Source organism: Cricetulus griseus, chromosome 4 (assembly GCF_003668045.3).
Source record: "Cricetulus griseus strain 17A/GY chromosome 4, alternate assembly CriGri-PICRH-1.0, whole genome shotgun sequence".
Taxonomy (NCBI): Eukaryota; Metazoa; Chordata; class Mammalia; order Rodentia; family Cricetidae; genus Cricetulus; species Cricetulus griseus.
Window position 1 is genome coordinate 88,698,772 of NC_048597.1, and position 27,608 is coordinate 88,726,379.

A 27,608-nucleotide genomic window follows, 5' to 3' on the forward strand; every position below is an offset into this window, starting at 1 on the left:
CCTGTTGCTGTCAGTACATCTGACTGCTGGGTGGACTCATTCCTCAAACCTTCCCACACAGTGGGAGCTGAGAAGCTGCATAACCAGATTAGGTAACTGTCTAATAATAGTCACACAGCTGGTTCATGGTGAAGCTGGGATTTGAACAAGAGCAATCCACCTCTATGTTGTGAACCAAGGAGACTCCAACAGCCCCAAGAAGAAAAAACCAAGCTGGTGAGGTGGCTCCCTGGGTAAAGTGCTTGCTTTACAAGCTCGAAGATCAGATGGAGTCCCGATCAGCACTCTAGTAAAAAGCCACAAATGGCAGCGCACACCTGTAGCTCCAGTATTGTGAGGCGAGGAAACAGCATGAGAGTGGAGATCGTTGTTCACCAACCTAGGCAAATTGATAAGTTCCAGTTCCACTGAGAGACCCTATCTCAAAACATAAGATGGACGAGGGGTGGAAGTTGACACTGATATAAGCCTTATACCAACATGTATATGCAACACACACACACACACACACACACACACACACACACACACACACCATACTTACACAAACACACTGTGATGATAAAGTGCGAGGGGGAACCTTGGCGTATTCCATGGCAGGCAAGGGTGACTGAGGTGTGCGACAAACATTGAAGGACCAAAAATTAACATTAATAAAAGTTTAAAAACTTAGGCCCTGAAAAGGGAATTTCTTTTCTTTTAATTTTTTTATTAGTCCAAATTAGGAACAAGCTTGCTTTACATGTCAATCCCTTCTCCCTCTTCTTCCTCTCCCCCCAGCCCTCCCCCAACTCCTCACCTGCCCCCCACCCCATCCACCCTCCACTCCCCAGGCAGGGTAGAGCCCTTGACGGTGGCTCCCCAAAGTCCACCACATGATCCTGGACCAGGCCTAGGTCCTCTCCCATGTGTACAGGCCAAGAGTACATCCCTTCACATGGGATGGGCTCTTAAAGTCCCTTCTTACAGCAGGGAAAATACTAATCCACTACCAGGGGCCCCCTAGAGTGCAGAGGCCTCCTCATTGACATCCACTTTCAGGAGTCTGGATCAGTCCTGTACTGACCTCCCAGACAGCAGCAGTCTGGTGTCCATATGCTCCCCCTTGTTCAGGCCAGCTGTTTCTGTGGGTTTCACCAGCCTGGTACCGACCCCTTTAATCTTCATTCCTCCCTCTCTGCATCTAGGTTCCAGAGTTCAGTTCAGTGTGTATCTGTGGGTGTCTGCTTCTGCTTCCATCAGCCACTGGATGAGAGCTCTAGGATGGCATAAAAAGTAGTCATCAGTCTCATTATAGGGGAAGGGCATTTAAGTTGTCCTCTCCATCATTGCCTAGGTTGTCAGTTCGTTTTATCCTTGTAGATATCTGGAAATCTCGGTAGTGCAAGATCTCTCCTCAGAACTATAATGGCTCCTTCTGGTATGGTATCTCTCATCCTGCTCTCCTCTATTCTTCCCCCAACTCAACATTTCTGCTCCTCCATTTCCTCCTATCACCTCCTCTTCTCCTCTCGTTCTGGCAGCTCCCTGTCCCCTACCCTCATGCTCCCAATTATCAGGAGTTCCTGCCCCTTCCCATTCTCTGGGGTCCATGCATTTTTCCCTTAGAGACTTTCTTGTTTCCTAGTTTTGAAAAGGGAACTTCTAATGACTGGGAATGCAGTGGCTGGAGCCTGAGCCCCAGTCTCAGAGAAGGGGAGGTGTCTGTTCACCAACATTCCTTTGTTAATTGCTGGTCATAAAGGTCCTCTGCTGGTTGTAAAGATCCCCCAGACCAGGGGATAGCTGACTGACCCTGTGACCCTGTAACCCCTCAACCCCATGCCCTGCCTTATCTACTCAAATGTATCTTGCTTAAAAATATATAGTTACTGCTTTACTCTGTAGTTTGTGTGACTTTAAGTAACCATGAAAACTCTGAAATTTGTGGCCTTCAACCTTATGGTCTTCCTCTTTAAAAGCTTCTTTTTATGGCTGGTTGGCATCTCATTTCCCTGCCATGGAGTGAGAGCCAAGCTGGCCAGCGTGAACAGTAAAAAGAAACCTTTGCTTTTGCATTGGAGGTATTGGCTCCTTGGGTTGGCCTGCAACTCCTCGAACCTGAAACAACAACGTGCCAGGCAGACAGAGCTTAGTGAGAAGTTTCATTAGAAAGACTAAAGAAGTAAAGAGACACAGAGACAGAGAGAGGACAGAAGAGAAGAGGGAGACAGGAAAAGTCCTATCTGCTCTAGGGGAACAGTATGAAAGAAAGAGAGAAGGAAAGAGGTCATAAGTGGGTAGGGTGACCATGGAAACCTGGGCTGATCAGGGTACTGAGTGCATTCTGCCAGGTGACAGGGGCAGGCCAGCATAATGCCTGAGTCCTTACACACAACACACACTATATAACCATAGCTAAAAAGGACACATGGAACATAAAAGAAGAAAGAGACTAACGAATCTTCCTGTTGATAGATCTGGGTCTAGTTGATTCTAACAGGTACTTTTCCTGATATGCCAATAGGTACTATTTTGCCTCTATGACAGGGACTTGCCTTTGGATCTGACATTCTAGTCTGTCGGTAAGGTAAAACTGCCTACCTTTTCCCTATAGGAGACCTAGCAGTTCTAGAAGAAGCATGGTGTGATTCCGTAATAAGTGCCAGGAGCTGAGAGTCTCTCTCTGTCATAGTAAGCTTTTTTTCCATTAAACATTTTAAATACCATATTCATAAGATCTCTGACAAGTTTGAGGACCATTATATATTAAGTATATCTGAGCTAAACAAACCTAAGCTTAAACTTGAGAGCATATATAACATGACTACAAGTTTGGTTATTATAGATGACTATTAACCTGTGTTTCTCAATTATGTATTACATTTTAAAATGAGCTGCATAGGTACAACACCTTAAATAAGAGTAGAAACACACATATATGTATATGTTATGTAATATATATAGTATAAAAATATAACTTTAAATTTATATCATTATTTAAAAATCCATATCAATGTAAAATATTTTAGACTAATAGTTGTTTTTTAAAGTAGATTTAATAACCTACCTTTTTACCTTATCATTTTTATTTTAAAGTAGATTCAATTATCCAGCTTTTCTTATAACCCCTCCATTTTTTTTTTTTTTGGAAAAAGATCCCTGAATCTAACCTTGTTTAGTTTCCTCCCTGACCACGACCAATAACAACTTGCAACCAACTGCTTAAACAACGATAAACATCCATCAATGACAAAAAACCATCCATCCCACCTCTTGGGAATGTGGGTATCATGTTCTCTAGACTGCTTCCTATTGTCTGGGGGTGATGGCATCTCCGGGAAACCCTGAAAAAAATGAGACAATGGTCAAATCCTAGGAAAACTATTTGTAACATTTGTTGTCCAGTCTCAGAACAGTTCCCATGCAGAGGGATCTGTATATACATCACTTGTCTTGTAGTTTTCCTTGGTTTATTTCTTTTTGGGGGGGAGGGGTTTGAGACAGGGTTTCTCTGTATAGCTTTGTAGACCAGGTTGGCCTCAAGAGATCCACCTGTCTCTGCCTTCTGAGTGCTGGGATTAAAGACATGCGCCACCAATGCCCAGTCTTGGTTTATTTCTTTATGTCTGCAGTTGTGATTTTCCAGAAGATCCCCCATCAAACCCCATCTCTATTAGTCATGAAGAAATCCACAGGCTTTTGTTTCCTGCACAGTAAAAGCATAACCTCTTCCCCAATGCAATACATTTTCCAACTTCTGTTCTGAAGCCAAGACATATTGTAGCAGTTCCTTTTATAATCCAATATCTCTCAGTAGCTGTCATTTGCTCATCAGCATTTAAAAAATTCAAAGTCAGTAAATCAACATATAGGATCCAGATGCCCGGTGTACATCCAATTCTTACATGGCTTATTTTTATATCATTCTATTCTTTCTTTAAAGAGTTTAGTCAGATTTTTCTTAATTATATTTAATAGTTTAGAATAATTTAGTAGCTTTCATAAGACTAGAATAGGGCTTGTGAGTAAGAACTGAGGGAGCCTAGAGGCTAGCATTGCCCTTGACAAATTCCAAGGCACCATAGCCATGTGTTAATGGAAGGGCCACAAGTTCCTTTTGCCAGAAATAAGGAGAATGATTCCCTTTTTAGCAAGCAGGAACTTTGTCCAAGCCTCTGAGGGAGTAGGAGCTTTATCTAGATCCCTGACCTTGAGAAAAGGACTTTACATTTCTTCTCTGTTAAATTTGAACCTTAAAAATATAACAAATTTTCAGCTGAAGCTCCTTTTAAGATTAGAATAAAACTTTTAACTCATATACACAGTCCACTGAGACTCTGAGAAATTTCCTGATCCTTTACACCATTACAGACTGTAACAGTTTTATATGACACAGTATATCAAAACAGTGTGAGCTTAACAAAGGAGTCTAGACATACATTCTCAAGCACTGATAAGCCTTAGGTGAGGAGACATTTTCTTTCTTTTTTTATTTTTTCTTTCTTTTTTATAAATTAAATTTTTATAATTTATTTTACTTACCAACCACTGTTTCCCTCCCCTCTCCTCCCCTCCCCTCCCCACCCCCTTCTCCCCCCACCTCCTTTCTATTGCCCCCATCCACTCCTCAGGAAGGCTAAGGCCTCCCATGGGAGTCAACAAAGCCTTGCACATCAAGTTGAGGCAGGACCAAGCTCAATGCTGAGCAAGGCATCCCACCATAGGAAGTAGGTTCTAAAAGGCCAGCTCATGCACCAAGGACACATCCTGGCCCTACTGCCAGAAGCTCCATAAATAGACCAAACTACACAAGTGTCAGTCACCACATGCAGAGGGCCTAGGTGGGTCCCATATAAGCTCCTGCTATTGGTCTAGAGCCTGTGAGCTTTCATGACTTCGGGTCAGCTGAGGAGACGTATTCTAAACCATGTTTCTCAACCTTCCCAATGTTTCAACCCTTCACTACATTTCCCCATGTTGTGGTGACCCCCCCCAATTACAAAATTATTCCTGTTGCTGTTTCACAATTCCAGTTTTGCCAGTGTTATAAATCTCAATGCAAACATCTGACATGCAGGTGGTCCTACGCTACCCATCTAAAAAGGTCTTTCAACTCCCAAAGGGTTGATACTTACAGGTTGAGAAGGTGCTTCAAGTATTTTGCCAGACTGCTTAGGTCATTGTCTTGTTGTGTCGTAAGATAGGAAGTCTCAGTTTCTGGTGTTTAGTATTTGGTGCTCATAGCTGTGACCTTAATTTTTAGCCTTTTATTATATTTAAGTTTGAATATTAATAATATAAAACATTTCATAAATTTAAAATGTCTCATAGTCATTTAAATATTTTAAAAGCTGCTTTTTAAAAAGTATCCAGTTTTTTTTCTGTAAAACTTTAAAATTTCCTCTTTAAAGTGTGTGTTCCTGCAATATAAAAAATTGAAGTGGTCCCCGTTTATTTTACTTCAATAGAGATTAAACAGGGCATAACCACAATCTGCATAAGGCAAAACCAAGCTCCAACAGTGCAAACAATGGAGATCTCAATATCTGGGACTCATTCATAATCCTTTGGGTTTTCTCCAGGGGCTTGAATCACCTCTTGGCCTCACCCTCAGCAGCATATACACAGCCTGCCTTCTAAATCTCAACCTGTGGCTGAGATTTAGATTTAGATTTCACTGTGGCTGGTGTTTCTGGTGACTATCTCGTGGCACTGGCATTTCCAAATCTGCTAGGGTCCACCATTGCAACTGGGCTCTCTTTAGAAACTGAGCCCTGCCACACATTTGCAAGCCTCAGCTGTTCACCATGATCCCTTCCTGTCTTTAAAACCATTATCACCTGAGTGAGTCTTAAATTATAAAGCTTAGCTGCCAGGGCAAGGTACATTCTTGCATATAAAGGAATGGAGGTATGGCTTTAATACATTATTAAACAAGCATTGTTTTTAAATCCTATCATTCACAAACTTTGTTTTTAGGTCAGAACAGGAATTACCATACAAAAATCCATCCTAATCCAAAATATCTTGGAGACCTGTTGTTGCCTCCTTGGTAGGTCCACTCCACATGGTCACCTTTAGTCATGAGGGTGGTGAAATCATATGACATCTGTCTTCTTCATGCCCAAAGATGGTGAAGTCACATGACATCCACACTCTCCAACATAGCAAAGATGGCTGCCAGCCATGTGGCTTTGGCTCCCACACTGTCTCTGTTTAAAATGTGCAAAATGTAATGGGGGCCGGGACCTGAAAAACATTTAAGGATGATGGTGGGTGTGGGATGCATGTGTCTTCGGTATGTGTAAGTTAGTAAGAGTCTCCTCTTGGAGCATTAGCTGGAGCTGGACAAATGCTATTGAAAAACCCTTCCTTTATTAACACTAACTGTGCAGAGTAGTTCGTTCTGGGAAGGCCGCTCCGCTGCAGGGCAGCAGGAGTCTGGGAAGACAGGATTTCCTCGGCAGGGCACTCTGGACTCTCCTGACTGTTGATCATGAGCACAGATTCTTCCAGAGAGAAAAGGAAAAACTGAACAGGGAACCTGCAGGCTAAGATAAGCTGCAGAGACCTCCAGGTCTCAGTCAGTCCATCCTATGGGGTGGAAGAGGGCTCTGATTCAGCCCCAAGGGTTCTTAGTACAGCCAGCAGGTTGGGTAGGGCTGGATGCCCAGGAAGGCTGATTGTCATGTTTCCCACTAGGAAGACAGTATGAGCGAATGTGTGGTAACCCTCAAATGACTGTGGTTGTGAGGCTTGTTTGTCAGGTAACTTGGTACGTAGGGTATGTGGGCAAGATCCTCTGTGCGGGCTATTTGGGAAGAATTTTCTGGGAGAAGATCAGACACCTGTTTTTGGTTTTATTGCTCTGGATTGAGACAGATAAACAAGATTGCAAACTCAATTTCACCCTGAGCCTGTTCCATCTGCCCTCCAAGGCTGAGCTTCTGCCATATAGCTCTCTTTCTCTCTCTCTCTCTCTCTCTCTCTCTCTCTCTCTCTCTCTCTCTCTGTCTGTCTGACATAAAAGGTCCAATTAAGATCTAGGCCCCCTCCATAAGGAGAAGAGAATCCTGGGCAATATCTAAAGGGAAAAGAATCTACCTGTGCAGCAATGGGAAGGCTGTTATAATACCGGGTAAAGGTCCTAATGAAAAAGACATTGCTAGCACCTCGTCCCCTTTAGAGGAAATTTCTCTCAATGAATGGCAAATTTATTATTAATGTATCTTATGGTATTTAAAAATGTTAAATTGTTTGATCAAGAGGATTTATATGTAAAGATTAAAATGCTGAATGCTTTCGATCTAAAAAACGGAGTTTCATCTTGAAATAATTGGTGTGAGAGAAATGCAAACACCACACTAATGGAGCGAAAGCAAGAGTATATGAGTCCCGCAGGCAGGCACCGTGGGCTGACACCTTTAATCCCAGCAATCGGGAGGCAAAGGCCCACAGGTCTCTGTGAATTTGAGGCCAGCTTAGTCTTCGTAGTGAGTTCCATACCAGCCTGGGCTATGTAAAAAGACCCTGTCTCAAAACAAAAACAAAAACAAAAACAAAAACAAAAAACAAACAAAAAGAAACCACACATGCAAAAACAAAAAACCAAAACCAACAGAAGAGTGTTGAGTCTTCTCATTTCCACTGGAGACCAAGTGCAGACTGAGGTCTCAGAATCTCTTGCTGTCAAAATTCAAGGATACAAGGCTTTTAGAGGCAAAACCTACAACTGCATCAGTTTAGATGAGGGCAGAGACACTGCGACATTTGTTTTGACAAAAAAGTAGTTATTTCAGACACAATTAGTTTAGATGGCAATTAGTTTTACTCTATACCCCTTTCAGTTATTTTAGTTCATAGAAACATCAGTTACTTTGGTTAGTGCCTTTGGACCATGATCAGGGTCATGGAAATTTCAAATGTGCTGCCAAAGTGGACGTGGCTGTTGGAGTGAGAGGGCTGGGAAGTGTCTAAGCAGACACAAAATGGAATCAGGACAAGACAGCACCTTGCATGAGAGCCAAAGCTATGCTTTTAGTTTTAATTACTGTGCCTAAGAGATGCATAAAAGAAACCGATAAGCCTATAGCTTTTAAGCCCCACTTGCCCAAGGACAGACCCTTCCTGAGATGCTGGAAGCTGTTGTTGATTTAAGATTACAAGCCACATGATTTCACGTCCCTAAACAAGTTTGGTTGACCCGCTTGATCGCATGTGAGTAGGAGGCATGTAGGCAGAATTCAAGTCAGGGTGTATGCTTGTTCCTGATTGGATGAAGGCAGGGAACACAGGGTGTATGCTTGTTCCTGATTGGATGAAGGCAGGGAAGTCACATAGCCTTGTGGGTTTGCCTTTATAAGCACGTGGCCAGCGTAGGTTGCGACTGTTCTCTGGGAATCCTGGGCATGAAGCTGGCCGGTGTCCATCTTCCCATCTAGTATTTAATAAAGCTTGCTTCAAATTTGGCTCAAAAATTGTGGTGGCAGCCTTATTCTCACCCAGATTAGCATTTTTATGGACACAGGATGAATAAAGACAGGGATGAAAATCATAAAAAGTTGAAGCCAAGCCAGTGAAGGTCTGGATATGTCATATGCAGATTATGTAATGTACTTAATTAATGCTGAAATTTTAAAAATGTTTCTATGAATATAAATTGCCTTGAAGATGAATGTCTAGTCATGTATGTCTTTGCTAACTTTGTTAAGCTTTAGCTGTTTGGAGAAACCAAGTCATGTAAGAACTGTGGTAAAAATTAATTGTCACCTTTTGTTTTTATAGATGTCCCTGTGTGAGAACCAATCTTACTCTGTTCTCCTGTAATTATGTCCTTGGGCTAAAATGAGCCACTGCATAAAAAATATGTTGGTTTAGATTTTGCAAAAGTATACAATAAAAGGATCAGGAGAGTGAGGTGCCCAGATCCTCCATGAACTGTATTTATGGTTTAAAACACACTTTGGTACTAAAAATAAATCTTCATTTCAAAACTATGTTTTTAAGGCTTAAAATCTTAACAGGGATAAATTTCCTTGGTTTATAAATTCTAACCTTGTAAGAGTTGCCAATTTATAGCAAACTGTTGAAATAAAGGTAATTAAGGCATTATGTCCCAGAATTGTGTTTGTAGCCATGTTAAGTGAAAATGTAACTTACTTACAGAGACAGATTGGAGAGAGAGAGAGAAAGAGCAGTTTATATCTCAAATTATCTATTCATTCTGGGTATGCTGTCAAAATTAAGCCTAAAACAATGAACGTGAACAAATGTAAAAGTAAAGTTGAAGTTTGTTCAATATAAGATAATATTCAAAGTCAGGTGTATAAACACTAGTATGGAGAATTAAATGTTCAATAAAATGGGTTAAGTTCACAATACCCTTTCTTTTGGTTGGGGCACAGACCCCATCAGAGTGAATCTGTATGCATACAGGGCAAGGATAAGACAGTTAGAGTCTTCTGCTCTGTCTTCTGCTGTGTAGACCAGATCAGGAAAACTTCCTCCCTACCTATATGGAGACCTAGACTCTGGAAGTCCACCTAGGTCAGCCTATATGAGTCACCTTCCAGAGACACGGGGACCAGCTCTTCAGGCCTGCTCTACTTGTAAACCTGAATACCAACAGGTAAAATCACTACAGAAGGCTGAGGAGTTGAGCAGGGGACATTTGGAGACGGGGACCATGATGGCCCATCTTCCCTTTGGACTCATGGTAATGTTGGTCATAATGCTTCCTATAGGGCTAGCCATGGTGGCTCCCCAGGATTGGACCGTGACATGAAGAATTTTACTAGCTCTGGTGTATCTGGAGATAATAGGTTTACAAAAAAAATCTGATTTCATTAACAAGCTATGCTTGGCTATGAGTCTAAACAACAGGTGGTCCTTGAAGGTGATATATATTTCTTGAAACTGAATAGAGCCTTGCAACCCTGTAAAAGGGTTTATGTGCCTGTTTGAAGGAAGAGTGCTGTTCCTTTGCTAACAAGTCAGGAATTGTTAGAAACATGGTGAAACAGCTAAAGGAAAGGGAAGTCCTAGGAGTTCTTGCTATTCTTGGAATGGATTTAAAAAGCTTGGCTATGTCTTTAAGAGAATCTTCCTTCTGACTGTATTAGGATGCTCATTTGGACCATACATTCTGAGCTGTTTGACCTAGTTTATCACCTCCTGGATAGAGGCTTCGAAGCTATAAATGGCTCTGACCTCAGGGTCAGTTTGGTGGGAAAACAGGAGGACCCTGAGTGTTTGGTTCCCTATGGTACAGAATTTTAATACCTTTAACAGGTGGGAATGAAACCCGAAGTGACTGATGTTATAAAGAATTTACCAATAGATTTAACTAGGAGACATTGAATCACACAATGTAGAATTTAGCTAAGGGTGTCTGTGGAGGTCAGAAAAAAGTGTTGGCCATCCTGGAAAGGAAAGTCTAGTAGAAAATACCCTGTTAGGAAATTTCATAGGAAATTTCTAATGCCTAGTATGTTAATTTAAATGAAAAAATGTCAAGATGTCCTTGAGCCTCACATACTCTTATAATTAATTGCAATAAACTCTTGGATCACCGGGCTAGACTTGAGCAGAATTGTTTCTATGAGCTGTCACTGTTGCCTTACCTGGGGTGAAAAAAAAATCAGAGAACAGACCCCTAGGTTGACCACCATTCTTAGTGTCACTGCTACTATATTGTTGCTAGTGTGTCGGAGGTGCCACAGCATGCCCTCAAAGGTCAGAAGACAGTTTTGTGGAGTTGGTTCTCGAGTTCCAACTTTATGTGAGTTCCAAGAATCAAATTCAGGCTTCCAAGGCAAGCGCTTCACCCCCTGAGGCATCTCACTGCAACCCTTCCCCCACTGTCATTCTTATCCTGCTCTCCTATTGGGAGTCCAGGCCCCTGAGTGATGTATCACCAAGGAGGCAAAGCTTGATACGCTGACGGAGGTGAGATGCTGTGTTTCTCCATGTGCATACATCCTGAATAAACCGCCAGTCTTCAATTTGTTCTTCAGTAATTTCTTACACACATACAATGTATTTAGATCACATCCACATTCCTATCCCTGCCTCTAGCTCTTCCTGGACTCTCAATTTTATCTCCTCCTTCTCTCTTTATACCCACTGACAGCTGATGTTAACTAGGAGACTGGGCATGGCCCATCTGATATCTGTACTGGGGTGGGAGTGGAGACAAGAGGATTGTTGGGCATCCCTGGCTGCCAGCTTCGATGAAAAGGAGAGGTTCTACATTCAGCCAGAGGGGACCTTGTTTCAAAGGAATAAAGCGGGCCATGGTAGAGGGGGACACCGGTGTCCACATGCATGTGCATGGATGTGTGCACCCGCACACAGGCAGGTAGACACACATATCACCTCCCCCGCAACAGAAACCATAGAGAGCTTTGTTCATATATCAAAAATGTTATCAGCATTCTCCTTGAAATCAGGAAGAGGAATAAAGAGAAACTCACAGATGGGAGAAAGTGCTTACACATTGTGAATTCTGTGAGAGACCCATGTCCTCAGGCTGGGGATACTGCTTAGCTGGTAAAGTGCTTGCCAAGTGAGCACGAGGAGCCAAGTTCAATCCTCAGAGCTCATGTAAAAAGCCAGGCCTGGTAGTTTGTGGTGGTTCATTGTTTATGATCTAAAAAAGCTTTCCTGAAGATCAGAGTGCAAAGCTAGCCACAGCCATAGAAGCCAGGCGGTGGTGACACACACCTTTAATTCTAGCAGTCACACTTGTTAGCCATAGAAGCTGGGCAGTGGTGGTGCATGCCTTTAACCCCAGCACTAGAGAGGTATATAAGACAGGAGCTTAGGGTCTCATTCGGGTTTTCAGTATTTAGTCTTCTGCATTCAGTTCCTGGTCACAGTGAGGACAGGATCACCCCAGCCTTGGTAGAGGTAAGAGTTAGTGGCTGGCCACTTTGCTTCTCTGATCTTCAACTTTAACCCCAGTGTTTGTCTCTGGGTTTTTATTATCAGTGCTACAGTAGTTTATGTTTGTGATCCCAGACCTGGGAAGGTAGAGACAGGAGGATGGCTGCGGCACTCTGGCCAGCCTTACAAAGCTTACGTAGCCTACATAGCAAGCTCTACATTTAATGAGAGATGCTGGGTTTTAATTAAGTTTCCTGTTGCTGTGATAAACTACTCCAACAAAAACATTCTAGGGGAGAAAGGGTTTATTTAGCCTACAATTCCATGTTAATCCATTATTGCTGGAACTTGACCAGAACAGAGAGTATGTCTGTCCCGTTCCACTCCCATACTGATCAGAGCTTCCTTTCTTCCAAAAGCACCCTCATAGTTGTGCTCATAAGCCTGTTTCTTTGTTGACTGGAGATGGTAAGTTGACAATCAAGCTTAGCTATCACACACACAATGAAATATTATTTGTGAGTCAATAGGAAAAAGTTATGATGAACTCCATACTGTCAGCCTTAGGGATACCATGCCAAGTAATACAAACTAGTTGTAGAAAGAAAGTTGTGGCAGAAGTTTGTTTGCAGGAGGATCCAAAAGTGGTGACTTGTACAGAGACAGGAAAGGGAATGGAGATTTCCTGGGGGCTGTGTGAGCTCTTGTTTAATGGGGACAGTTTTAATTTTGTTCTGATGAGATAGAAACTGGCCAGTTTGGGACAGGGACCACCAATGTCGCAGTTTCCTGGATGTCCTTGATGGAGGCCAGAAATGCCAGAAGGGAATTCTGGGACCTGGTTCCTTCTTGTCTCTCACCCTTGTCTGGAAGCTATGAGGACATGGCTCAGGCTGAGAGGCACCTGATGCCTAGTCGGACTGACCAGCTCACCCCACTTATGTGCCACTGCAGTTTCTGCCACAAGTCCTTTGAAAGATGAACCCCACACGCCTAGCAGATCAATAGTACCCTATTTCTGGGGATCCTTCCTACTACACAGTACCTCACCATCTCCGTCTCTTCAGTTCCAATCTGTGAATCACCCCCTCCCGTTTTAAACGGCTTGGAATGCTGCCATATGTTTCCAGTGCAAGCTGGGAAAAGGCAGAGATAGGAGGATTCCTAGAGTGTGCCGGCCAGCTAGCCTAGCCAAAGTGGCCAGTACCAACAAGGTAAAAATGAGAGACTCTGTCTCAAAAGTACAAGATGGAGGTCAGTGAAGACACCTGAGACTGACCATTGGCACACACACACACACACACACACACACACACACACACACACACACACACACAGGGCAGGGCAAACAAGGAAACAGCTGCAGTTAAGATCTTCATGTTCACAGAAGAAGGAACTGGCATATATTGTGGGTTAAGTTCAGTCACCCTGCAGAGTCATTTTGGCAACAGGTGTTACAGACAGATGAGACATCATTTTTTGGTGCAGGACATAGCAGACTTCTTGCAGATCCAGTATTTGTTAACTGTACATGGGACATCATTCCAGCCATCATCTCTAAATTCTGCACAGTCTTCTTCCCCTTCATTGTTGGGCTCTCCTTTGTTCCAATATTTCATGAAACTGCAAAACCAATTGTAGTGGTTTGAATGAGAATGGTTCCCACAGGCTGGGTCTCCAGTAGGTGGAACTGTTGGGGAAGGATTAGGAGGTGTGGCCTTGTTGGAGGAGGGAGTGTCACTGAGGGTGGGCCTTGCAGTTTAAAAAACCCACCACATTTCTACATATCTCTCTGTCTTGTGCTTGCGGATTGAGATGTGGACTCTTAGCTACTTCTCCAGCACCTTGCCTGATTCCCTGCTGCCAGGCTTCCTGACACGATGGTCATGATCTGTAAGCCCTGGAACCATGAACCCCAATTAAGTGCCTTTTTTCCTTTAATCTCCTTGGCGAACATCCACCAAAGTATGAGAATTAGTCCCATCTCCCCTTTATCAACAATGTTTCTCCTTCCCCCTCTTCTCTCTCTCTCTCTCTCTCTCTCTCTCTCTCTCTCTCTGTGCATGTGTATGTGTATGTGTATGTGTATGTGTATGTGTATGTGTATGTGTATGTGTGTGTGTATGTGCAGAAACATGTACACATTTATGGGCCATGTGTCTATCCCAGACATCTTTAGTTGCTCTCCACCTTGATTTTTGAGTCAGGGTCTCTCTGTGGCTGAGAATTCACTAATTCAGCTAGACTGACTGTTTAGTGAGCATCAGGGATCCACTGTTTCTGCCTTTCCAGTGCTGAGATGACAAGCACATGCTAAAATACTTGGCTTTATTATATGGGTTCAGGAAATGGAACTCAGGCCTTCATGCTTGCACCATGTGATGGCTAGTTTTCATTGTCAACATGACACAACTTAGAGTCACCTAAAAAGACAGTCTCAGGGATTGTCTATCTTGGGTTGGCCTGTGGGAACATTTGTGGAGGATTTTCTTAATTATTTAAGAAGTATGGGAAGACCCAGCCCACTGTGGGCAACACACTACCTAGGCAGGGGGCCTTGAACTGTGTAAGAGTGGAAACCCCAGGAGGAGAGTGAGCATGTATGTATTCATTTCTTACTCCTCTTGACTGTGTGTGTGATGTCATTAGCTGCCTCAATTTCTCCACAATGACAGAATTGAAACCTGAAATTTTAAAAGATGAACTAAGCCATTTTTCTTCTCTAACTTGCTTTTAGGTCGGTGTATTTTATTATAGCAACAGAAATGAAACTAGAACACACGACAAGCTATTATCCATTATCTGGCCCCTCAATCATGTTTCTATCAGTGAAGTGGGTTGCTTTCGCATCTTCCCTGCATGCATTACAGCAGATGTGACCGGTTCTGGGCTTAATGAGGTACGTTTGGCCTTGGCTCATGATCCTTGTGATCTTCCATGATTAAAGGGGATCATTTTACTGAAGGTTCCTTCTTCAAATATAACCAAACCACTCCAATTCCACAGATTTAACCATCTCCATTCCCAAGATTTTGTACTTCTGGCCCCTATATACCTATCCAGGGTCAAAGACCATCATGCTGGGAACAGCATCTATATCCCAGAACCCATGGACACTCCACACTGGCCAGTCCTAAGCCTGGTATACAACACCAAAATAAGAGTTCTCACCTTCAACCTCTCCACACACCTGTGCATTTGTACCTGCCCTCCCCCATGTCTGGGGTTGGTTTTGCTTTACTTGTTTGTTTTTAACCAGCATTCATATCTTCCACTGCTTCCTGGATATGGATGCCATGGAACCAGTTTCCTCAAGCTCCTGCCAGCATGCCTTCACCATTATGGTGGACTGTACCCTCAAACGGTGAGCCAAGTCAACATTCCTGACATTGATCTTTGTCAGGTATTTAGTTACAATGATGAGAACACACTATCCCATAGATTTTCCATAATATACTTCATTTAAATGACTCATGCAGGCTACAAATCCCTTCTCCACATCTGCTGGTAGATTTCCAGGAGCCTGGAATCTTAGGAGCACATGGTTCTGAAGACATCCTAGGCTATGGAGGAGAACCCTAGGCAGCATTTGCTGATGCCACTGAGGTTTGAGTGTCTGAACACCCGGTCCCCAGCTGGCATTACCTGAGAAGGTTGTGGACCTTGAGGCACTGGGAGAAACAGATCACTGGCATGGGACTCAAGTTCTTATGGCCTGGCCCACTTGCTTACTCTCAGCTTCCTGACTGCCATTGCCATGTGACCTGCCACCTCCAGTTCCTGCTGCCATGCCATCCCCACCTAGGTGCAACATGTCCCCTGGATCTTTGAACCAGGTAAATCCTTTCTCTATCACTTCACAGCAACAGAAGTAAGTAACAAACCACCTAAAGCTATAGGTTGTCCCTCTTCTCCTAGATTTACCTGAACAGCAGATGTGAGCCATCTACCCAGTGCCACTCGCCTTCACGCTTCAGGTCTGACAGCCCCATCCAGGCATAGCCTTTCTCTTTAGAAGTCTGCTGCAGGAAGCTCTGGAGAGGCAGAGAAGCAGTCAGGGGGAGGCCACATACCTTGCATTCCACCTGTTGTTTTCCTGCCCCAACTCTTAGCAGGAAGTTCTGCTTGCAGTCTGATACTCATCTCTCCAGGGTACCACAAGGTCTCATGGCTCCCACATCTGTATCCTGTTTGTTCTGAATTGCCTCTCGTGACACACGCTAAATTGCCTGTCTACCTGCCTTACAAGGAGTTCTGAGCATGCTCCGGTGGATTAACTCACCACTGGGTCCAAGTACTAAAGCCAGATAGTACCAGTTCTTCATTCCTGATCATGCACACGACCTCTTTTGAGCTGTGCATTGAGGGATGTCCCATTGGTAACTTGAATTCAGTCAAGATGGCAACATTTACGACAGGGGAATTGGCAAATGGTAGACACTGGACTTTCTTTTAAAGCTCAATAAAGGAAGTTATTCAGTGCTTCCCAGTGTACCAAAAGAAACTACCTACATTTGCGTTGCCTAAAGCACCCACTGATATTCAGATGCTGTATGATGGTGGTGGTGATGGTGGTGATGGTGGTGGTAGCGATGGTGTGTGTGTGTGTGTGTGTGTGTGTGTGTGTGTGTGTGTGTGTGTGTGTGAAACATGGGACTTAGTACCTTTTTATTTCTATTCTTCTTCCTTTCCCAAGGGGAGCAAGCACTACTTATTTATAATCTAAACTAGCAAACTGTATCTCCTCAGATGATGCCTGTGGTCAGATGCGTGTACCAGAACAGTTTGGATCCCACCAGATGTACCTGCTCATCATCACTTTTGATGACAACTAGTTGGGCCCCCACTTCATTGCAGGCGGTGACAGACTCGTGCCAGTTCTGTTGGTACTTGGAGAAGAAGTAACAGTTTCCTTGGAAGAATGTCCAGTCCCAGGGGCAGGGGCGGCACAGGCGGTCTGTTGGGGGAGGTTGGTTAGGTGGACATGCACTTGGATGCCCATGTTTCTGTGCCTGCCCAGCCTTCAAGCCCTGCAGGAGCTCCTGAAACACAGCTGGGAAGTCATCCCTCTACACCCTGAGAGTATAGTTCACCCCAAGAGAACCTGGAAGTCCCAGCATCTCCTCAAGCCTAGGAGAAGAATTCAGAACAGACCTCGGAGACTGGCTAAGTGAGTTTCAACCAGGTACATAGCTCATTGGGCCTAATTTCCACTAAGCAGTCAGTAAATAAACTAATTTATGTGAGCATGTGCATGGTTATGCCCATACCATGGCATGTATGTCAGATGAAACTTGAGGGAGCCTGTTCTCTCCTTCCACTTTGGGACTCCCAGGAACTAGACTTAGGACATTAGGCTTGATGGCAAGTGTTTTTAACTGCTGAGCCATACACCCTCCTCATTGTCTCATTCACATAAAGTTATCAAACCAACGAGAAGTGGAAGCTCGGAGATGGGTGGTGGCTGAAGCCTTGTAACATGAAGAGCCTTTGAATCCCTGGGACCTCCTGCCTCCAGGCACTCACTTATTTGAGGCTTCAGTTGGCTCATCTCATGGTATATCTTCTCCTTCTTTTCTTGCTCTTGTCCCCGGGAGTTGGCAATACTGGAGACTGTGACAAGAAAAGGGATCTGCAATTATTAAACACTTATTATAAGTCATGGATGTACTCATTCCCCAGGGACTTTTTTAAAAAACAAAGTATCTTGTTTAACACCTCTTTCTAAAAGTTAGAAGTGACTGTGGGCATGCCGGCACACACCTGAGGAGTCAGGATAGACAACTCTGGGTGTCTGTCCTCACCCCCACCTTGTTTGATACAGGGCCTCTTATCCACCACTGTGTATACCAGGTTAGCTGGCCTGCAAGCTTCCAGGGTTCTCCTGTCTCTGCTGCCCATCTCACCATAGCTAGGGTTACAGAAACATGCCTACCATGTCCTGCTTCTCATGTGTTTTGGGATCAAAACTCAGGTCCTCGTGTTTCTTTGACAAGTGCTTTATATGGTAAGTCATCTCTCTAGCTGCTGGTTTAATACCTCTTGAGGATGAAGAAATCTGATATTCAGAGAAGACTGAGTGGCCAGGGGTAAAGTGGATCCAGGACCTTCCTCTATGCCAGGGGTGAGAAGGGCTCTGAGAAATTACTGGAGGTTCCTAGCCTTTAGCCTGTCTCTCGCACGGGCCTTCCACCCGACTGAAAGATCTCATCAGGGAGCTCCCACCCCTTAGACCTGCCTGACCTTTGACAAGGACAGCCAGAAGGATAATAGCAGAAAGTGTGAGGCAGAACAGCTGCAGGATGAAGGGAACATGGCCATGGCACAGGTGCTCTGCAGGAGAGAAAGTGGAAGTTTCATCACAACAGTGTCCTCAACTCACTTAACCCACAGACATCAGCACTCTCTTCCCAAATGCACAGCTCCCATCGCCCTGGATCCACTGTGCTTGTGTTCCAACCCTCACTTCCCTAGGATCCAAGACTCTTTTCTGACTCAACCATTCCATGATAATCCAGTCTTCATTTTTCTTCTTTGTAGGACTCAAGATTCCAAAACCTGTGTCATCTCTCTAGAATTCCAGAACTTACATTGCTCTCCACTATCTCTAAGGAACATCCCAGTATGTCCTTCTTCAGGACCAGGAGTTCAGCCCCTAGACTTGATTACTCTAGGTTTTCAGCCATCATTACCCCCCGGACCCAGGAGTCCAGAGCTTTGTATTCTATCTTTCTAGGACCCAGGAGGACAGACTTCTCCAGAGTATATAGCTCAGTTCCTCCAGACCCAACCACCTCTGGACTTAAGAGCCCAAATTTCCATCCTTGAATATTTCAGGGCCCATTTGAGCCTCTGTCTCCCTTGGACCCAGGAGTTCAGTCTCCCAGACGGCCATCCCAAGTGCCCAGGACTCTAACAACTCAGTTTTCACTTGCAGAATACACAGTATTTGCTTAGTAGAACTGAGGAGTCTAGTTCTAGCCTCTACTTCTTACAGGACCCAGGAGTCCAGCCTTAGGCCCTGCAATCTTAGCACCCAGAATTCAGTTGTCAGCTCCCACCTCCATCGGTCCGAGAGGTCTAGTTTCAGCCTCCATCTCCACAACACCCCTTAGTGCTCCCCTCCCTAAGACTTGAGTGCAGTCCTCAGCCTCCACCCTGCAGGACCTAGGAGTCCAGTCCTCAGTCTCTACCTCCACAGTACCTGGAGGTTCAGTCTGCATCCTCCTTCTCTCTCAGTCTGTGGGATCCAAGCATCCATCCCCTAATGCTCCCCACGCCCCACGACACAGACAGCAGACAGTTGAGGAAACCTGTCTTCCCCCACACCTTTTACCTGTAGCCCTCTTGAGGACATAGGGTGGTTGGAATCTGAAGCCTTTCATGGAGTATATGGTGCCGCTGGTTATCAGGTGTTCCTCATCTGAGTGGACAGAGCATCAATCACATCCTTGGCAAAATGAGACTCAAGGTGGCCTCACAAAACCCCTCTGCAAGTCCCCAGAATCCAGATTCAGTCTTACCCTGGTGGCCCAGCTGCTGGGCCCTCCCTTCCTCCGACTCATCCATGTTTCACTGCGGTCCTTCTGTGCTGGAGACTGTTGGGGACAATGGCATCTATTTACCACACACTCTTGTTCACTCCTTGAATCTATTCTGAGTCAGGAAGTGAAACAAGGAACTGTGAGACAGGAAGATGCTAGAGGGAGGTGGACGAGCCCCTGACACACCATTCCGTGCAACTATCATTCCTGGAATGGAAGGGCAGGCAGTGGCCCTACTGTTCCCAGAAACATGGCCCTCTCTGGTCTGACAATTTGCTGTCTTGACATAAAGATGTCATCACTTCCAATCCATTTCTGCTGACTTGGGAGAGGGGGGTTGTATTGACAGCTTTAACTGTGAACTTAACCTAGAACCCCCTGACACAGAGTCTTGGTTGTCTACACTGGTTTACGTTAACCCATGAGTGAAGACCCAGTCTACGCCAACCCCTAGACGAGGGGGATGGCTGTCAAGCACTGTGGAAGATGCAGCTGAGTACAGGCAAGCATGAATTCACTTCTTTCTGCTCTTGACTGTAAATGTGACCAGCTGTCCCAAGCTTTCGCTGCTGTGACTTCCCCACATGGATGGACTGAAACTTGGAACTGTGGGCGGAAATACATGCTTTCCCCAAGTTGCTTTTTTTTTTCTCCCAGAGCATTCTATCCCAGCAACAGAAACGAAACTAGGATGGGGTTGAATCACACTTGATGCACAGTATAGCCAGGCACTTTTCTAAGTGATTTATGTGCTCATCCATTCCACCACCCAGCCCGTAGTAGACGCTGCAACTGCCATTTTACAAATAGGTCTCTTTGAAGCACAGAATGGTCATGTAGCAGGCCCAAGGTCACACAGTTCTTAATTAGTGGAGCTGGAAATGGAGCCTAAACCGTGTCTCCTACAGGTCACACTGTGGTCCAAAAACAGTCACAGAGGTTCAGGAGGAAACAAAATGATTCTTAACAGCTTGGTTCAGAATTGTGCCACCCCAGAAAAGCTCAAGTGGCCAGCATTAGATGAATAAATCAGAGTAGCTTTTTGCCAGAGGAAAGACAGTGACACAATAAAAAGAATTTTGGGGGAGTATAGGGGGTTGATGGGGGTGAGTAAATGTGAAGGGGTCAACCTGGGCTGTCAGTGCTTCCATCTTGTTTAATATCATCATCACTAGTGTGTGCGCCCGAGGACGTGCATGTGTGTGTGTGTGTGTGTGTGTGTGTCTGTGTGTGTGTGTGTGAATGTGTAGTGAGTGGTGTGTGTGTGTGTGTGTGTGTGTGTGTGTGTGTGTGTGTGTGTGTGTGTGTGTGACTGTTAGTTTTTGGGAAAGGGCTTCTTACTGGCTAGGGTTCACCACATGCCACCATGCCCAGTTTTCTTACATGGGTTATGGGATTAAACTTAGGTCTTTACCAACAAAATGATCTGCCATCATGCACGAATGTTCTGAACCAATGGAAACATTTAGACATAGGGAAAATATACTAAGGGGCTACTGAGAACACATGCACACTCCAGAGCTTGCACACACATGCATGCACACCCCACACCCCGAGATACCCACATATGCATATTCATAAAGAATACATACTCTGGGGGAGAGAAGAGACTCTGTCTATCAGAGACAGCTATTGCTTATCTGTATCCTTATGAATTTGAAGCAAATTATCAGCTGCATGACTTCAGAGAGGGATGGGTAGTTCCGCAGTGCAACAGTAAACAGCAGAAGAGGAGAGATATGGTAAAGCCCAGATACACTTCGTGTTAGATCTGTAAAATAAAATAAGCACAAAGGCTCCTATTACCAAGTGCTTTGGTCCTAGCTTCATTTTTTTGCAGCTATGCTAAAGCACAGTAGCAAAAGCAATAGTTTCTTAGCTCAACAATCCCTTGTCCATTATTGTGACAAGGACAAGGCAGGAACTTGGAGTACTTAGTCACAGTCACAGTAAAGAGCAGAGAGAAAAACAGAGACTGTGTGCTCCTTACACTCATGTCCCTCTCCACTTGCACAGTCCAAGACCCACACCCAGGGAACGGTGCAGCTCACAGTGGGCAGGCTTCCCACTCAATTATTGTAACGAAGGCAGCCTCACAGAAATCAGCCCACAGGCCAACCTGACTTAGACAGTTCCTCACTGACATGCTGGCGATTCTAGATTGTGTCAAGTTGACCAAATTAACAACTGATTACGGCGGTTAAGGCAATTTATGCCTTTGATAGGGCTTGAAGCAAAGAAGAGAAAGGAATGCCAGAATGAGTCCCACAAGCACACAGCTGGGTACTCCGTTTCAGATGGGAGGAAGCAGGTGCTAAACTTAGGTCTTTCCTCCTGGCTTGTGCCCTGGTACAAGTTTCTATACCCTGATAAGCCTCTCAGATGATGTAGCAATACAGATCAGATCAAATTAGAAAATTAGAAATCAGGCCAAATTAGAAAAAGCCCACAACTCTCCCACATGGCCTTCCAGGCCCCAGAGAAGGAGACCGAAAAAGAGAGACTGGAAAACCATGAGTCTATTTTCTGGGGGCAGTTTAAATACCCTGTGGGAGTGGTCTTGAGCATCTCTGGGGGAGGGGGTCATCATTTGGTGGGCTTTCTGAGATGCAAAAGGGTTTGGAAATAGGGGAGGGGGCTTGGGATGGAACTCCCACCAGAACATTCCAGATTCTTTGGGTATGTGGACATATTTAGACAGGTCTTACAATCAAGCCTTGACTTGAAAGAGCAGAAGCCCCTGAATTCTCTCTCTCTCTCTCTCTCTCTCTCTCTCTCTCTCTCTCTCTCTCTCTCTCTCTCTTTCTCTCTCTCTCTCTCTCTCTGCTTTATTTATTTATGTTACATCCAGACCATAGTTTCCCCTTCCTCCTCTCCTCCTATTCTCCCTCCCCCAACTCCCCTCTGCCTGGCTCTCCTCATCCTGGCATGGGTTTTAGGCTAGACCAGCCATCTATTGGCCACTACCTCAATTTCTAGACCATACTTACTCCAGCATATGCCATAGGCAGGACAGGCTATAGGTCAAAGGTTGTGTGGCTGGGTTAGTTTCCCACTCCCTCCACTTGAAATCTTGCCTGATCACAGGAGATGGCCAGTTCAGGCTATATATCCACTATTGCTGGCAGTCTTAGCTGGAGTCATCCTTGCAGATTCCTGGGAAATTCCCTTGTGCTGTTTTTTTTTTTTTTTACCTGACCCCAAAATGCACCCTCCATTCAAGTAGTCTCTTTCAATACTCTTCCCCTCTATACCCTCAACATGACCACTTATGTTCCCATCCCACACACCCCAAGTTCACCCATGAGATCTCCTCTATTTCCCCTTCACAGGGAGATTTGGGCATCCCTCCTTGGGCCCTCCTTGTCACCTAGCCCCTCTGGGTCTGTGGGTTATAGTATGGTTATCCTTTATTTTACCACTAATATCCACTAATGAGTGAACACATATCATGTGTGTCTTTCTTGGTCTGGGTTACCTAACTCAGGATGATTTTTTTTCTAGTTCCATCCATTTGCCTGCAAATTTCATGATCTCATTGTTTTTAACAGCTGAGTAATACTCCATCACGTAAATGTACCACATTTTCTTTATCCATTCATCAGTTGAGGGACATTTAGATTGTTTCCAGGTTCTGGCTATTACAGATAAAGCTGCTATGAACATAGTCAAGCAAGTGTCCTTATGGTATGATTGAGCATCCTTTGGATGCCCAGGAGTGGTATAGCTGGGTTTGAAGTAGGTTGATTCCCAATTTTCTGAGAAACCGCCATACTGATTTTCAAAATGGCCGTACAAGTTTGCACTCCACCAGCAATGGAGGAGTGTTCCCCTTCTCCACATCCTTGGAGCATGAGGTGTCACTTGTGTTTTTGTTCTTAGCATCCTGACAGGTATAAGATGGACTCTCAGAGTTGCTTTGATTTGCATTTCCCATACTTCCTACCTGACCAATCAGACAATCAGTGTTTTATTCATCAACCAATAAAAGAAGCATATATACAGAAGGGCAACCCCATCATTCCTGTTTTGTTGAATATTTTTGAGGAGTATTGATATTAGCTCTTCTTTGAAAGTCTGATAAAATTCTTCATTAAAACCATATGGCCCCAGGCCTTTTTTTGGGGGGGGGAGACTTTCAATGACTGCTTCTATTTCTTTAGGGGTTATAGGTCTATTTAAGTTGTTATTTGATGTTGATTTAACTTTGGTAAGTGGTATCTAATGAGAAAATTGTCCATTTTAGGTTTTCCAATTTTGTGGAGTACATGTTTTTGAAGTATGACTAGTGATTCTTTGGCTTTATTTGGTGTCTGTTGTTATACCCCCTTTCATTTCTGATTTTATTATTTGAATATTCTCTTTCTGGCTTTTAGTTAGTTTGGATAAGTGTTTGTCTATGTTGTTATTTTTTTTTTCAAAGAACCAATACTTTGTTTCTTTAGTTCTTTGTACTGTACTTTTTGTTTCTGTTTTTATTGATTTCAGTCCTCAGTTTGATTATTTTCTGCCATCTACTCCTCTTTGGTGTGTTTGCTTTTTGTTGTTGTTCTACAGCTTTTGGGTGTGTTATTAGGTGGTTAGTATGAGATCTCTCTTGTTTCTTTATGAACACACTTAGTGCTATGAACTTTCCTCTTAGCATCATTTTCATTGTGTACCATAAATTTGGGTATGTTGTGCATTCATTTTCATTGAATTTTAGGAAGTCTTTAATTTCTTTCTCTATTCTTCCCTGGCTCAGTGGTAACAGTTTCTATGAGTTTGTAGGTTTTCTGTTGTTTCTGTTGTTGTTGAAATCCAGCTTTAATCAGTAGTGATCTGATAAGATACAGGGGGCTATTTCAGTTTTCTTGTATCTGTTGAGATTTGCTTTGACCAAGTATGTGATCAGCTTTGGAGAAGCTTCTGTGAGGCACTTAGAAGAAATTATATTCTTTTGTGTTTGGGTGAACTACTCTGTAGACATCTGTAGGTCCATTTGAGGCATAATGTCTATTAATTCCATTATTTCTCTGTTTAGTTTCTGTTTGGATGATCTGTTCATTTGTGAGAGTGGGGTGTTGAAGTCTCCCACTATTAATGTTTGGGGTTTGATGTGTGATTTAAGCTTTATTAATGTTTCTTTAATAAATGTGGGTACTCTTGTGCTTGGGGTATAGATATTAAGGATTGAGATACTATCTTGGTAGATTTTTCCTTTGATGAATATGAAGTATCCTTCCCCATCCTTTTGATTAATTTTGATTGGAAATCTATTTTGTTAAGATATTAGGATAGCTACACCAGCTTGCGTTTTAGGTCCACTTGATTGGAAAATCTTTTTCCAACCCTTTACTCTGAGGTAATGTCTATCTTTGATATTGAGGTGTGTTTCTTGTATTCAGCAGAAGGATGGATCCTATTTTCATATCCTAGCTGTTAGCTTGTGTCTTTTTATTGACAAATTGAGTCCATTGACATTGAGCAGCATTAATGATCAATGATTGTTAACTCCTGTTATTTTGTTATTGTTGTTGTTTTTGGTGGTGGTGGTGGTGTGTGTGTGTGTCCCTTCTTTGGGTTTTACTAGTATGAGATTATCTATTGCCTGTGTTTTTGTGGGTGTAGTTACCTTCCTGGGGGGTTGGAGTTTTCCTTCTAGTACTTTCTGAAGTGCTGAATTTGTGGACAGATGTTATTTATATTTTACTTTGTCATGAAATATCTTGTTTTCTCTATCTATGGTGATTGACAGTTTTGCTGGGTGCAGTAGTCTGGGCTGCAATGTGTGGTCTCTTAGTGTTTGTAAGACATTTGTTAGGCTCTTTTGGATTTTAGAGTCTCCATTGAGAAGTTGGATATGATTCTAATAGGCCCGCCTTTATATGCTACCTGGACATTTTCCCTTGCTGCTTTTAATATTCTTTTTTTGTCCTGTATGTTTAGTGTTTTGATTATTATGTTGTGAGAGGATTTTCTTTTCTGATCCAATCTATTGGGCATTCTGTAAGTTTTTTTTTTTTTCGTTATACATGTCCTTCTTTAGGTTGGGAAATTTTTCTTCTATGATTTTGTTAAATACATTTTCTGGGTTTTTGAGCTGAACTTCTCTTTCTTTTCTTATTATTCTTATGTTTCATGTTTTCATAATGTCTCAGATTTCCTGGATGTTTTATGTTAGGAATTTTTTATATTCAATATTTTCTTTAATGGATAAATCTATTTCTGCTCTTGTGTCTTCAATGCCTGAGATGCTGTCTTCCATCTCTTGTATTCTGTTGGTGATGCTTGCATCTGTAGTTCCTGTTTGCTTACCCAGATATTCCATTTCTAGAATTATCTCTGTGTGTGTTTTCTTTATTTCTTCTATTTCCATTTTCAGGTCTTGAACTGTTTTCTCCACCTGTTTGTGTTCCCCTCAATGGTCAAGAGCAATATGGAGGTACAAGCCAAATAAGCCCTTTCCTTTCCAACTTGCTTTTTGGTTGTGGAATTTCATCACAGCAATAGTAATCCTAACTAAGACAATATTCAAAATATAACTAAAATAATGGCCTTCTGGGACATGCAAGAGCAAAGTCAGGAGCAGGGAATCTTGTTCTGTACAGCTTAAGTAATGACTTTGCTTTTGGAATATGCAATGCAAAGTTCTCATCTGAGTGTCCAGATCTTTGATGAAGTGAACAGGCCTACGATTCAAAGTCCATGAAAGTGATGAACCTGTTCAGTGAACTGCCCTTGGCAAAAAAGAGACTTACAACTGTTATGCAAATCACAACATGTATTTTGCACTAATGGACACACTCCATCTCCTATCCTTTACAGAGATGAGCATCAGGGTTTTAAGGATGAACAAAGAAGCTTCATGGAAAGGGGAAACCAAGAAAAGGAGAGGGAAAAGAGCCACAGAAAAGAAATAGTATGAGCTCATCAAGAAATAAAACTCCTTCCTTAATGACTAAGAAAGGGGGGGCTCTTAACTAAGAGGTTAAGAGCACTGCCTGCTCCTCCAGTGGTCCCAGCAATTACACAGTGGCTCACAACCATCTATAATGAGATTTTGTGCCCTCTACTGACATGCAGGCAGAGTACTGTATACATAATAAATAAATAAATCTTTTAAATAATGTTTTAAATAACTAAGAAAGTGTATCTCATTATCTTTTCACCTATAAGAGGAACATGACCTTCTTCAGTAGACATCACCTGTGTTCATATCCACTTCAGATTAGCTGTGACTGGTTTCTTGAAGATATTCTAATTCTTCAAAATTATGTGTACCTTGGTTTTGTAATCTGAAGTTTACCTAATTGTCTAATGGAATGAATAAACTATTCTTTAGTGATTTATTTTTTTAAAAAGATGAAATAATATATATTATCAGATCAGATCATCAGAGAATAAAATTTGTAATAAACAAGAGAAATAAGACGGATACTGGAGACCACACAGTACTAGGAATCTCAGAAACCGAGCAGGCACCAGAACCCAAGAGGCCACACAGGTACTTACAACCTCAGAGGCAACATTAGCATCCAAGACCCCAGAGGTTTCTCTCAAGACAGAAACTCCAGCAGGGCAGGAACTTGGAGGCAGGAGTAGATAGATGTACACACTATTGAGGGGAGTTGCTTACTGGCTCCCTCAGCCTGCTTTCTTATAGAACCTAGGACCACCAGTCCAGGAATAACACTACCTAAAATGGACTGGGCCCTCCTCCAACAATCACTAATTAAGAAAATAACTTGCAGCTGGGTATTATGGAGGCATTTTCTCAACTGAGAAAGATTCTCTCATTTCAGATGACTTTAGCTTGTGTCAAGTTGACATAAAACTATTCATCACAAATGATGCTTATTGACTTGATGTCACTGTTAACCCACCTGTGCTTTCTCATCCACCTCCAAAATCTCACAATGAAAACGTAAGCTACTTTTAAAGTCCTACAGTCTTTACAAATTAAAACACATTAAAAATTCAGTCCTTTTAAAGCATTCAGCCTCTTTAAAAATCCAAAGTTGTAGTGAGGTAAGACTGCTAAACCTTACCAAGTCAGGGTAAGACAGCCTTTTTACCTCCTGCTTCTGTGTTGGTCAGTCAGATACTCTAGGCCTTAGCCGAAGCTGGTTGCCCAGACATTGCTGTGAGACTTTGGTTGACTGTCCAGGTAGCCTGCTGTTTCTGTTTTCTCTGCACCTCTGGAAGTTGCTCATC

At 43.2% G+C, this 27,608-nt stretch overlaps 1 protein-coding gene and 1 pseudogene across 1 annotated transcript; one reads left to right on the plus strand and one right to left on the minus strand.

Moving 5' to 3' along the window:
• Positions 1-13,340: 13,340 nt before the first annotated feature.
• On the minus strand, positions 13,341-19,437 carry LOC100773817 (CD209 antigen-like protein C). The gene is made up of 7 exons (XM_027416074.2): positions 19,392-19,437; positions 19,205-19,291; positions 18,112-18,201; positions 17,395-17,481; positions 16,674-16,825; positions 15,793-15,902; positions 13,341-13,491 (listed from the first exon to the last, which is right to left on the minus strand). Exons 1-7 carry the CDS (start codon positions 19,435-19,437, stop codon positions 13,341-13,343), a joined length of 723 nt encoding a protein of 240 aa, XP_027271875.1.
• A 6,515-nt stretch (positions 19,438-25,952) lies between these two features.
• Positions 25,953-26,626, plus strand: LOC103161916 (annotated as a pseudogene).
• The last annotated feature ends 982 nt before the right edge of the window (positions 26,627-27,608 follow it).